Source organism: Octopus bimaculoides, chromosome 8, assembly GCF_046866305.1.
Source record: "Octopus bimaculoides isolate indiv1 chromosome 8, ASM4686630v1, whole genome shotgun sequence".
Taxonomy (NCBI): Eukaryota; Metazoa; Mollusca; class Cephalopoda; order Octopoda; family Octopodidae; genus Octopus; species Octopus bimaculoides.
In genome coordinates this window covers 75812497-75826589 of record NC_142935.1, presented here as the reverse complement: position 1 = coordinate 75826589, position 14093 = coordinate 75812497, and the positions used below count along the sequence as shown (strand labels likewise).

Below are 14093 nucleotides of genomic sequence, written 5' to 3'. Positions count from 1 at the left end.
AAGATAAAGATTGGATGGAGACAATATTTTTTTTTTACTCATCATATCAACAACAAAGAGTGCAAAAAAGCACACTTAGCGAATCGCTTTATTTGACAAGAAAGAGCGCAAAGTTAGAGTGGAGTGTAATAGAAATGATAATGACAACTGTACCTGCAAACTCTGGATAAACAAGAAGATCCTGGAAGATATATTTTGGTAAATTCCACACCAAAGAGAAAACTGATTAAAAAGCGTGTAGCAGGCCAATAGAGAACACGGCTCTTACGTCGTCACTCTGTCCAGTTTGTTTATTTGTCGACCGATTAATCAAAAAGTAACTCTATAACTGATTATCAAACAGAAACCAACAGTTATGAATTCTATAATCAATACTATCAACTGTTTCATTCATTTTAAAATGCTGGATAATTGTCTGGCAACCTTATCCACAAATCAAAGATAAACTTGCAGCGGGAGGCAAAATTAACAGCAATTATGGTCTCTAGTAGCGTAGACTTCTTGTAACGGAGTATATAAGCTTCATTGTTGGCTTTTATCAAAACACATCCGTACTTTTTTCTCACTAATAATTTTCTATTCTTAATAATTAGAAATATTTTATGTGTATTAAATAATATTTCAATTTGTGTTATTTATTTTGTGAAATTATTTTCCTTGTTTCTACAGCCTTCTTCGCCTTCACTGCAGCATCAGTGTTTGGAAGTGTGCCAGATCGGAAAGTGACCGTTTGAGGACCATCCGTTTTGATAAGATAACGCCGAGTTAACGGGAGGTCGCTTTGTTTAATTTTGCTTGCACTCACATATTGTTTATCTTAAGTAGCTGAGAATATTCTAACAGAATTAGTTTAATTTTTTGTTAATATAAAAGTTTGTTGTGCGCGCAGTTTCGAGTAACAACGGAAACGTTTTCTGCATAGGTTTATATAAATATTTAGGTTTAATACCAATTAAATAACGCCAAAAATATTTTACATCAAAAACTAAATATATGATTTAAATGACTAATTATAGAAGCATTAATGTTATAGTATTCACTTTCGAGTATACATACGATAAGGTTGGTCATAAAATTGTGAGGGTCTGTATTAGAATGGTTAGTTATGATATTAAATTTTTTTCGGCTAAATTACATCTTTTAAACACTAAAACAAATCACTCAGTGGAGGCAAGTCACTGCGCTGATGATATTGATTTCATGAACTTGAAATACTTTGTGTCAAAGCCATCAGAGAAATAAATAGGATGAAGTTCTTTGTTAGATAATAGAACACTAACAATGGTCTTGTCTTTTTTTTTTCTTTTTTTAATGGAAAAATTTGTGGTACTATGGGGCAATAGAGAAGGGCTAAGATACTGAAATTCTATGCTTGACGGAAGATCAGTAATATTTATGATATTGTGTGTCTTGTAAAAAGAAATCAATATCACAGCGTTTCAAAGCTCAAGCAATATGAGACTCTCCAGTACTTGTGGGGCATAAACACATTGTCGTAGAATATCAGAGGATAATTCTTTCTTTAAAATAGATTTTTTTTTGAAATTGTATTGGAATGTTTTTAGCTGGTACTTCTGTCATCCTTGGACACTAACAGGAACTATGAAATATTGTTCCCCAAGTGAGATTGTAAGTTTGAATTAGAACTACAAATCAGTAATTTTTAATTTATGCTCCTTTTTTTCACTATCCTTCACATTTGTATGGGCTTTTACAACATACTTCTAAACTTTTCACTCTATTCCTGGATTCCAAATTACTATTTTGACTAGTTTAATTATTTTTTTAATGTATATTATGAAATGTTAGCATTATATTGGTCAATGAGATAAGATTTGTACAAATCAAATTGTTTTCTTATGAATAATCTTCATGATTTACAGTTTACATATTCAACATCATAGTACTGATCAAATGTCTTGACTGGTAATGGGTACTGAATTTGAATAGAACAAATTCTTTTGAATGAGTAAACTTGGCTGTTATGTTCAGTACATTGCTTTTCTCAGTTCACTGAGTTATAAACAGTTGCTACTGTCTTTTCATTATTTATTTAGTCCTGAGAGGGACAGAACCCTTACATAATCTTAGCAGCTCTTCTCAGATTGGGGTTTGATGCAGTTGTTATTCATGTTGATTGCCCCATTGTTTGATGTCTCTCAGGAGATCATGGGTTGTAGTTGTGAGTTGAAAAATCTGCTTAGTAATGAAACAATAAGGAAGACAATAAATGATGCAGGTGCATTATGTACATTTTGGTGAAGATGTATACAGATTGCTAATTCAGAGAAACAAAAGCCATAAAACCTTTTGCTGAGTTTCATACCAAACCTATGGACATGGTTTGCCAGTCAAATAAATACATGCAGAAGCTTTACCTGGACAGCTGAGAGAGATTTTATGTAAGCTAATAAGATAGTCTCTATATAAAATAGTGAGAGAGCTTCTATACAGTCATTCAACTTGCTAAAATTAACAGTCAAATCTTCAAATCATTTCCATTTTAAATAAAGGAAGGATGGTGAATATAATATTCTAGAACAAAATGAAGTAATGGTTACAGCTGTAATGTTTGGTGAATGAAAAAACAGGAAAAAGTAGTTCAGTGTTAACATGAGAAAGGCACTGTATAATGGAGAAGTGTTTTACTAGTAGCAGTCTTGGGTGCAAATATAGCTGTGTAGCAAAAGATATTTACTCCCACTGCACAGAACTTTAAGCAAATGCCTTGCACCACAGCTTCAAGCTGGCCAATACTTTGTGAACCTGTTCTTGTCATTTTACATCCACCTTCCATGCTAAAAGTCAGTTCTAATCCAGAAGCACTACCCACTAGTTAGGTTGAAGAACCAAATTTCACTCATATCCATTTTCAACTTGGTTTCTGTGAGGTTGCCATAGAAAGACAAATGAGTTCTCACTACTTTTATTCAAAATAATCTAATCAAAAGGATGAATAGAAGAGAGGACAGGCGAGAGAATGAAGAAAGTGAGAGTATGATGACAGAAAAGGGAGTACAAGAAGAAACAATGCTGGAAGAAGTAATAGAAGAAAGTCAGTAATGGTGGAGAGCTGCTGGTAAAAAAGAATGAAGTATATCAATAACAAATTACTTGCAGAAGAGGTAGTGATGACTAGCAATACAGAAGGCTTATGTTTGCTGGTTAGAGAAAGTGCAAACGGCAGATGGTCATAGAGATAGAGGTAAGAGATAGTGGAGATGTCAATAATGAGAGATCTGAGAAAGAGAGAGAGTGTTGGCAAGCACTACCAAAGAAGAGAGCAGAATGTATTAGAAATCAACAGACCTGGTGCAATCCCCCAGTATACAGACATCATAATGGAAGTAAGAGATAGTGATAGCAGGGAGCAGAACTAAATGTTGACAGATCCATTACCATCCCTTGTGTTATACAGGTGACATGGTACAATAAATAGAAGCAGGAGTGAATGATAAATTGGTAGAAGAGCAAATGACTGAACATGAATATACTTGGTGTGACCCAATGTAGATATATGCAGGCCAGCTCCCATAACTTCCAACATTTTGCTATGATTGCATGGATGGTGGTCTTGTCCAATACTTGTCACTAATCTGTGTGTTTTTTGTCATCTGTTTTGTGAGGCACAGCATCTTATGATCAACATTCATCATTTGAACATGTTTTCCTAAGATACACTGTTTTAATGGTTCCATCCATTTTTTGCACGATGCTCAAAATGCCTATTGATCTGTCTTACACTTTACATCTCATTAGCTTTTATTTCCTGTTCTCCTTGCAGCTCATGGATGTACGCAGTCATTCAGGCACTAGAACATTATATACATTTCTTTCTATATCTATTTCATTAAAGACTACATCTCACTACCATATAGCATCACACTTTGTACACAAGCTTTATATAGTCTATAACAAAGCAATCTCCTCATAAAGCACCACAACAACCATCAAAAAAGTCTATAAAAAACCAATTGCATCACATAGCATAATACTAAACTTCATATACTCTATAACAAAGCAATTTTTTTATACAGCATTGTAATAAGCCTGATACCATCTATAACAATGCAATTTCATCATACAGCATCATAAGAAGCATCATACAGTCTATAACAAACGAATTTCATCATACCGCCTCATAACAAGCAATTTCACCATACAGTCTCATAACAGGCATCATACCACCTATAACTATGCAATTTCATTATACAGTATCATAATAAGCATCATGAAGCCTATAACAAAGCAATTTCATTATAGGGCATCATAACAAGCTTCCTGCAGCCTATAACAAAGCAATTTCATCATACCACATCATAACAAGCACCATACAGTCTGTAACTAAGCAATTTCCCCCAATATCCTAAATGTCCCATTATCCTGTATAATTCATATTTTTAAATAAAATTTTTGGAGATGTATTTTTGGGTGTGCGGATTAACTATTATGTTCATTTTTTTTTTTTAATTCAGAAGGCGATTGATTCCATAAATTCTTTACCATGCTAGTGTATGAAGCAATCATCATCATTTAATATCATGTTCCATGCTGACAGGGGTTTAACAGGATCTGCTTCAATTTCTATGGGTGCCATTCCTAACACCAACCACTTTACACCATGTATGAGGTAGTATCAAAAGGTACCCAGACTGGTTATGCTTAATGAAAAATAACTTATTTATCTAAATGTTAACATCATCTCCTTTGAAATAGTCACCTTGTGCAGCAATCCACTGGTTCCAGTATTCCTGCCACTTTTGGAATCCAGCCTGGAAGTCATTTTCTGTAATTATGTCAAGGACCATCTGTGATTCACTCTGGATCTTGAGAACGGTGTTAAAACAGTGACCTTTAACTGCCTTTTCATCTTGGGGAAGAGATGGAAGTCAATGGGTGCTAAATTTGGTGAATAGGGTGGGTGCAGAAGTAATACTATGTTTTTGGTGAGAAACTCACAAGGAGTGCTTGGTGACAGGGTGCATTGTCAGCATAAAGAATCCATTCCTTTGCACTCCACAGATCCAGTTGCTTTTGCCAAATATCCTCCCTCAAACGCTTCAAAATGTTGCAGTAGAACTCTTGATTGACCGTCTGGCCGTGGGAGACAAATTCTCAATGCACATTACCACATTTCTGGGGGTAATGCTCAAGCACCCATGCCACTCAAAACATTGTGTACAACCCATTGCCTCATTGTGGTAAGCTTGCCAAAGCATACTCAATGTCTCTGTAGTAGACTTCCCAAGTTTAACACAAACTTTCATATTGGCTCTTTGTTCCTGTCCAAGACAAAAATGCAGACTAAAACATATACATGATCACAAAAACACAAATTTCACAACTTGCAAAGTAAACACAGTGATGTCACTCAGCACACTGCCAGCTCTCACTGTATACACAACTGTGTGTTGTCATCCATTGATGCACTACAGAACTAGTCTGAGAACTTTTTGATACTGCCTTGCACAAGGTCCTTTTTATATAGCATCAGCACATGTGTGGTCACCATGCAGCCTGTGAGACTAAGACCTTCTTTGACTGAGTGGGGTTACAATAGAGAGGGAGGCAGCTTTATGGTATGGGCTGTGTGAGAGAGATTTCTTGTAGAACTCCACAGCTACTCACATTATAGAAGAGAAGGTGAAAGTGGATGGGTAGAACTGGAAAGAGATAAAAAAAATAGTTATAGTAAGGCATCGGAATTGACTCCCAAAACACAAGGTGAGTAGATATAAGTGAGGATATGAAAATAGGAAATGTGGATGTGTAGATTTAAGAGTGCATGAGAGCAGGTTAGAGATTGGGAATGGGTGAGACAGTAAATATTATGAGCAAATGTTGAGGAGGAATGGAGGGAGGGAAGAGTAGGTGACAACTAGAAATTGAGTAGGGTTGTGAGAGTTAGGGATGACCAATGATACACGAGTTGGGGGAGATGACTGAGGATGCAGAAAAAGTGGGTGAGGTAAGAGGAAGGGCAGCAGAATAGTAATAATGCCTGAAGAATATAGAGCCTTGTCCGTTTTACTGCTTACTAAAACTTTGGTCTTTGATTCCAGGTTTTGCTTTCATGTCTGGATTGTTTTTTCTTTTTTTTTTTTGTAAATCTGATAGTTTCAATCATAAGAACTAGGTTACCCATATATAAAGCTAGTAATTCCCAAGGACAACCAGTCTTAACTTCCTCTGTTATGACCTGTCGGACTACAATGAATATGAGGGCTGACAAATGAATCCTGCACACTAAATTGCTGTACTCATTACTTTCATCTTGCTGACAATTCCCCTACACATGGCATATATATGGCTCTTACAAACCATTTATGTACTCATAACTTCTTCAGTGACGACCAGATCACAGAGTAAAGGATCCTGTCAGGCTTTCTCCAGGCTAACAAATGCCAATTGTAATTACTTAGTTTTAGCTAAATTCTTTTCCTGCAGTTACCTCTCTAGAAAGAGAGCATCAGATACAGAGGAGAGAATAAAGCATAAAGAATGAATTTAGCTATTTGAGAGATAGTGAGAATTAAGAAAAAAAACAAATGACAATGATATATTATTACAGAACTGTGTGTGCATGTGCGCACATGTAAATCCTTTCATATCTGTATGCATATTCTTTTCATTTTGTGTGTGTTTGTATGTATGCACCCATTCATGTACATATATTTGTCTGCTATGAATGATTTGTATTTTATCTCAGAGTTGTATGTATGTATGCATGTGTGTTTTTTATGTATGTATATGTATAATTTTGCATGTTCTCTTCATTTTCTTCGTTGTCAGTGATGGTGAAAACTTTCTAAATGTATCAGTGTGATAATGAATGGAATTCTTGGTCTGAAGTTTCTTTGTGTCGGATTCATTCAATTTATGTTTTTCATACACAAGATGGGCTTATGACCAAGAGTAAGTTAATAAAAACATTTTAGGTCCACAGTACATTGTTTAACCTGAAATTAAGGAACACACATGTAGACAAACAAAATTTGAATTTTAGTACTATATAGACAAGAATCTGTAGAGACAAACTGTCTTGCAGTATTCATTCACATTTCTTTACATTCTGAGTTCAAATTGTTGATGTTGATTTTATCTTCATTCTATTGAAACTGATACAATAGGCAACGATGGTATACTAGGAAACAATTTGATTGATTGTTACCTCTCTGAAATATGTATTTGACAATGTCAGAGATCACTACTATTTATCTGTTGGTGAATAGAAAGAAAACCTTTTTCATCTATAATGCATGACTGTATGGCAAACAGTTTGGCTCCCAACCACGTGGTTCTGGGCTCAGTTCCACTGTGTGGCACCTTGGGCAAATGTCTTCTATTATTGCCTTGGGCCAACCAAAGCTTTGTGAGTGGATTTCATAGACAAAAATTTAAAGAAACCTGTCGTATATGTGTGCTGCTTACTCCTACTACCGCTTGACAACAGACACTGGTGTGTTTATGTCACCACAACGTTGCGGTTCAGCAAAAAGACCAACTGAATAAGTATCAGGCTTTAAAGGAAATAAGTACTGTCGTCAATTCATTGGACGAAACTTTTCAAGGTGGTGTAGCAGCATGGCTGCAGTCTAATGACTGAAACAATTAAAAAGAAAGTAAAAGATAAAGCATGGTGGTGCGGTAAAAAGTGAAGAATGCTGAGCAAAATATTTGCTGTATTAAGTTACATCTATTTACACTCTAAGTGTAACTCCAGAATCAACCTAACTTGTCATCTAGCTGAGATCAGCAAAATAAATACATGTAATGTATAGGTTTGATTTAATGGATCTATTCTATCTCTTTAATTAATTTTTTTTTTTTTAACTAAACAGTTTGAAACTTCAAATACTGGTAAAATTTTTCACATAGAACATGGTTTACTCTTAATGTTTTTGAGTAAACAGAGAACAGAGTAGTGACATTTAGTAGAGATGACCTGGAAGTTGTTCCTCTTCGATTACTATCATAAACAGCAGTAGCTTTCTTCAACCGAATACACGTCATTGATTGGTTGAAATTACCCAAATACAACACCCTTAACACGAAACAACTTCTAAAATACAAAATTTTGTCAAAAACGTTAAGAGTAAACCATGTGGATCTTTTCCTTTTGGCCGGCGCATAGAAAAAATAATTTTTTGTAATTAAACACTTTCAAATTTCGTATACTGGTAGAATGTGTCATTTAAAACATCATTTACTCTTGGCGTTTTTAAGAAACTTCTTTATTTTCAAATTTATTTCGTGTTAAAGATGTCATATTTCGGTAATTTCAACCAATCAATGATGTCTATTGAGGTGAAAACAATTACTGCTGTGGTTTGTCAACAAGACGTTCTGGCAGTGTAAATTTACTTTGTCACTGTTATTTATGACATCGTTCGTGCATTTGTACTGGTTTTAGCTTTAGGGTTTTAGGGTTAGGGTTTGGGTTATAGAGTTAAGGTTAGGGTTTTAGGGTCAGGGTTAGGGTTTTAGGGTTTGAGAGTTAGGGTTAGGTTAGGGTTTTTTTCAGCTATTTTCGGAAAGACATTTTTGCCCACCTCCTCCAATTTCTTCATTTTTCACATTTTTCTATAACTCTAACTCTAAAATCCCAACCCTAACCCTAACCGTAATCCTAAAACCCTAACCTAACCCTAAAACCATATCCCTAACCCTAAAACCCTAACCCTGACCCTAAAACCCGATGTCATAAATAACAGTGACAAACAAAATATATACCGCCGATAGTTGTTGACAAACAACGGCAGTAATTTTATTCAAGGGAAAAGATCCCAAAATAGGCAATTTCGAAAACGCTAAAACAAAACGAAAATACTTCTACAAACAAAATAAACTGAATTTTTTTTTTAAATAACTAATAATTGAATTGATTAAACTATATACACGTGAATCTCAAATGTAAATATATCAGAAATAACAGTGACAAAGTAAATTTACACCGCCAGAACGTCTTGTTGACAAACCACAGCAGTAATTGTTTTCACCACAATAGACTCCATTAATTGGTTGAAAATACCGAAATACGACAACTTTAACACGAAATAACTTCGAAAATAAAAAAATTTTCTTAAAAACGCCAAGAGTAAATGATGTTTTAAATGACACATTCTACCAGTATACGAAATTTGAAAGTGTTTAGTTACAAAAAATTATTTTTTCTATGCGCCGGCCAAAAGGAAAAGATCCAACCGGGATCTACGTGAGAAATTTTACCAGTATTCGAAGTTTCAAACTGTTTAGTTGACAAAAATTAATTAAAAAATCTGTGATTGAGATGGAATAGATCCGATTTAATTTACTACATCTATTCCAAAGTTAATGGACTATTACATTATGGCACTTATTCGGAATCCCCCCCACACACACACACCGAAGAAGTACCCAGATTATTTTTGACATCGTCATCATGCAAACAAAGAACCTGAATCATAAGATTATTTCCCTAAACCATGTTTTTGCGTGTTACACTTAGTACGATACCCACAAATCAATAGACCTTGCTAGAAAGTGCACATCTTCCTTTGTTCTTCCTACCAAGTACATGTAAATTGTGCACAGGACAAGAAAACCCGATAAACCATGGGGAGATAACTCAATTATTTAGTTGCAGTTTGTCCTTTGAGTATGTCAGCATGTCAATGTTATCACGCCGTCTTTCTATGAAACTATTTAGGCATCTACGAAGAAATAATTTTGTTTTCACTTATAGAGTTATAACTCAGCCAAACATTAAGGTAATTATAAATGTTTTCAAAATTCAACAGTGATTTTTTAAATTTAAATTTCTAACCGTTTAATTATTATTGAACACGCGTCAGAGCTATATCCATGTCAGAGGCTCTCGTTGTTACAGCATACTTAATTACATAGATATTCCACATGAAAATATAAATCCAAAACAAGAAAAATCATGAGCGAGGAAAGAAAAAACATCAATGGCTTCGTTTCGCACTGAAGATTGTTTACTGGCCTACAGGAGATTAAATAATAAAGGTTGTTGAATCTGCACATAAACAACGACCTCCGAAACAAAATAGGACACAACTACAGATTTCTGCCCCCGGCCGACGGTTAATATAAAAATCCTCTCCCGTTAAAAAAAACAACAAAAAAACACCCTGCTGGGTGTTAACTGTGTAGAAAACGAATACGACAAAAAAAATTTGCGCAAACGAATCTGGGTGGGTGGGGGTAGGACTTTTGGAAAATTCACAAGATCCGATTTTTCCGTCATAACTTTCGGGAAAATGGATATATATATTGATTTTTTTTTTTACGGAATCCCAGAAGACACAAGAAGCAAAAATAAGGAATATACACGCACAATTAAATATAGAAGTGTAAAGTATAATTTGTTACGTAATCTCTGTAATAGATATGATATTGAATGGAATAATTCCCCGTTTGAACTTTTTTTAATTACATACGTGTGTGTGCGCGCGCGCGTTTGGTAGAAATCTACGGATGCACAAACGCACAAAACAGAAAATAAAACAAATACAGACTTGTTCCGAAACACACCCATGTGGGGAACGGTTCCAAAAATAACCCCAATTGTTTTCCCCCAAAATTCCTATGTCCTCAGAATCTACATAATCTGAGGTATATTTGTAGAGAATTTCATTAAAAAATATCCATTTTCTTGAAAGTTAAGACGAATTGAAGTGGACTCAGGTGAATTTTCCGAAATTCCCCACTCCACTCCATCCTAAAACATTTTTCAGAAAGACTTTCGCCCGTCCCCACCCCACTTTTAAGGCTAAGAGAAAAAGATGTTTTATATGACACATTCTACCAGTATCCCAAGTTTGAAAGTGTTTCGTTAAGAAAACAAGTGGCGCCCGTCAATTCAGAAAGATCCAATCACTGGATATATTAGTTCCAGATTGCAGATTAGGTCACCGTAATTCATTCATCGAAAAAAAAAAATATTTTCCAATAATTCCGGTTTCTCCTCCACCCCTTTTTTCTCCGAACAAAAATAAGGGGTTTACGATACATTAGGCATCCTTAATGCATGTCGTTTGAAAGGTATTTATATACAATTTCATTAAAAGATATTTATTTTCCTCAAAGTTATGGGCGAAAACCTCGGATCTTATAAATTTACCGAAGTCCTCTCCCCATCCCCTCGGAAAAGATTTTAACCACAATTTTTTTTATAACCGTAATGTATGCTGTTTGAAAGGTATTTGTATAAAATTTTATTTAAAAAAACCCATTTTCCTAAAAGTTATGAGGGAAAAAACTCAGATCTTGTCAATTTTCCTCCCCCACCCTGCTTTCCGTGCATTTTTGTCTTCACATTTGTTTCCTGCACATTTTTCTACACCCATTGTACTATTTTTTTTTATCTTGTTTCCAGGTAATATTGTAAACATTAACCAAATAGAGATTACAAATCTTTAAGAATTTTTTTTTCTTAAAGAAACACTTAAATCCCCTTCCCCAACCCTAACCCATCACCTCCGAATGTTTTTTGAAAGCGGGGAGGTTTTTCCAGAAATAATGTCGTTTAGCTGTTGTTTCTAGCATGTCAGGATTTCTGGTGGTAGTCTGATTTTTTTTTTTTTTTTTTGACGTCTGCTATTTCAGTAGAATTCTACACATGTGTGAAACATCTGACGAAAGTGAAATATTTTGAGTTTTAATTTTTTTGAAAGCGAGGAGGTGATGGGTGGGTTGGAGTGCAATGGGAATTGAGTGTTTCTTAAAGAAAAACATAGGAAGCACTAGTGACTAAGTTTAAAGTCACATCAAGGAAATCAACTGCCTGAAGGTGGCTAATTTCCTTGAAAGGCATGGGTTAAATTTTTCCTGAGCCTATCAGGTGGATAGCCATTCAACCTTAGTTATGTGTCCCCTTTTTAGCAAACACCTGTTATATTTTAGCCTTTCAACACCTGGCATAAGCCAACTCTCATTCTCTCAAATACACTTCCACTCAGTTGAGTAGGTGTTTTTTTATTTCTTTTTTTTTTTTTTTTTTGCTAGTTTCTTGGCAATCTCACTAATACTCGAGTCACAAAAAAAAAATCACTCAGTGTTTGACACTAGGAGGGTCATCCAGCTATAGAAACCATGTCAAAGCTAACATTGGAGCTCAGTGCCCAACTTATGGCAGCATGGAAAACAGACATGACATGATGATGAGATTATATATGTAGTATATATATGTTATATATATTCTATGTTTTCAGTTTTTGTGCCTATCTGCACTTATGGTTATGAATGCTTGGCAATGACCAAAAGAATATGATAGTGAATGCAAGCAGCCAATATGGAGTTCTGTGAAAGGATCTCTGGAGTAACCTTATTTGACGTTGTGTAGCTCAGAGATCAGAGAGTCTTTCGAAGTCAAAGTGCTACTTCTCTGCATTGAGAGGTCACAGCTTCAGTGCTATGGACTTGTGATTAGCATGCCACAGAAACGAATTGTAAGATGGATTCTTCAAATGGAGCACACTGGCAGGAGACCTAGAAGTAGATCAATGACATGGTGGCTGGATAATATCCATAGCCTCAGCTGGTTACATTTGGGAATTCAGCTGGAATGTGTAATGTTAGTTGTTTCTGATATGACACTGTGTAGGAGACTTGACCCTCCCAGGAATTATGGGCAGAGAGAATGGTTAGATGTATATATATATATATATGTATATAAAATACAAAGAACGCAAAACATCCATACAAGGATGGGTCATTCAGAGTTTTCTTTCCTCAGTCGAGTTCCAGATTATCTTTGTAATTTCGGCTGGTTATACTCGAGATTGCTCCAATCTGGCCAGCCCCTAGGAAAAACTAAGCTAAGAGCATTAGATTCCTTGAAAGAAAGCAGCAAATGTATATGAAAACAAGGACGGAAAAAAACGGAGAAATGGTACACAAATACAAATATCAGGACATTAACAACGGGTGTCTTTTGACTAAGGACGAATTAAATTAAGCTGGCGTGTGTGGAAATAAAGCCTTATGGCAGGGATACAAGATTTCACAGGCACAGGGAGGAATACAGATGTTGCACATATGGCGGCAGAACCAAGAATGAAAGGTCAGGCTTGGCCGAACACTGGTCACATGGGGAGAGAAGAGAGAGAGGTAGAGGTAGAAGGACAGAAAAATTAAGGAGGGGCGAGAAAAAGTGACAGGGACACAGTGAAGTGAAAAGAGGAGGAAAAGTGAGCATGAAGAGAAGGCCAGGAAATGTGAGAGCAGGGGAACAAAAGAACAAAGAGTGGAATGAACTAAGTAAGCGTGAAAGGGCTGATAGAAAGAAAGAAGAGAGTTATATAAGATTTAAATAAATATATACTTACATATAAGAGACCAAAGTGTATGTATGCCGCTATATATATATATATATATGAAATACAAAATGGGACAAGAACGCAAAACATCCAGACAATATATAAATACATATATACACATACATCCACAAAGTAAATATATATATATGATGATATATATATATATATCGTTTTTATTTGTTTCAGTCATTAGACTGCAGCCATACTGGGGCACCACTTTGTGGAATTTTAGTCGAACTAATCAACCCCAGTACTTGTCATCTTTTTAAACCTGGTATTTATTCTGTTGGTCTCTTTTGCTGACATATGGGGACATAAACACACCAGCAGTGGCTGTCAAATAATGGACAAACACATGTTACAAAGACACCCAGACATACTTCTAATACATATATATATATGTATGTGTGTGTATATATATATATATATATATATATATATATATACACATACAAGGGGCTTCTTTCAGTTTCCATCTACCAAATCCACTAACAAGGCTTTGGTCAGCCCAAGTTGCCACACAGTGGGGTTGAACCCTGGATCTTGTGGTTGGCAAGCAAACTTCTTACCACACAGCTATGCTTGTGTCTATCTTTTACATATATATATATATATATATATATATATATATAAATATATATATATATATATATATATATATATATATATATATATATATATATATATATATATATATTCACTCTCTGAGTGGTTGGCGTTAGGAAGGGCATCCAGCTGTGGAAACTGCCTTATCAGATTGGAGCCTGATGT

The 14093-nt window shown here is 35.2% G+C and overlaps 2 protein-coding genes across 3 annotated transcripts in view; one reads left to right on the top strand and one right to left on the bottom strand.

Moving 5' to 3' along the window:
• LOC106869058 (ubiquitin-conjugating enzyme E2 E1) overlaps positions 1 to 787 on the bottom strand; it is a 34887-nt gene extending 34100 nt beyond the window's left edge. Inside the window, exon 1 of the mRNA XM_052970170.2 lies at positions 154 to 787. The gene's annotated coding sequence lies outside the window, so the exon portion shown is untranslated. The remainder of the gene's footprint in view (positions 1 to 153) is intronic.
• LOC106877921 (frataxin, mitochondrial) overlaps positions 698 to 14093 on the top strand; it is a 45839-nt gene continuing 32443 nt past the window's right edge. Inside the window, exon 1 of one of the 2 annotated variants that reach the window (XM_052970171.2) lies at positions 698 to 1629. In XM_052970171.2, the coding sequence (XP_052826131.1) occupies positions 1603 to 1629 (27 nt within the window). In that variant the 5' untranslated portion in view covers positions 698 to 1602. Of the gene's footprint in view, positions 1630 to 9583; positions 9750 to 14093 lie in introns of those variants that run through there. The other variant, XM_014926990.3, reaches the window with a different exon arrangement.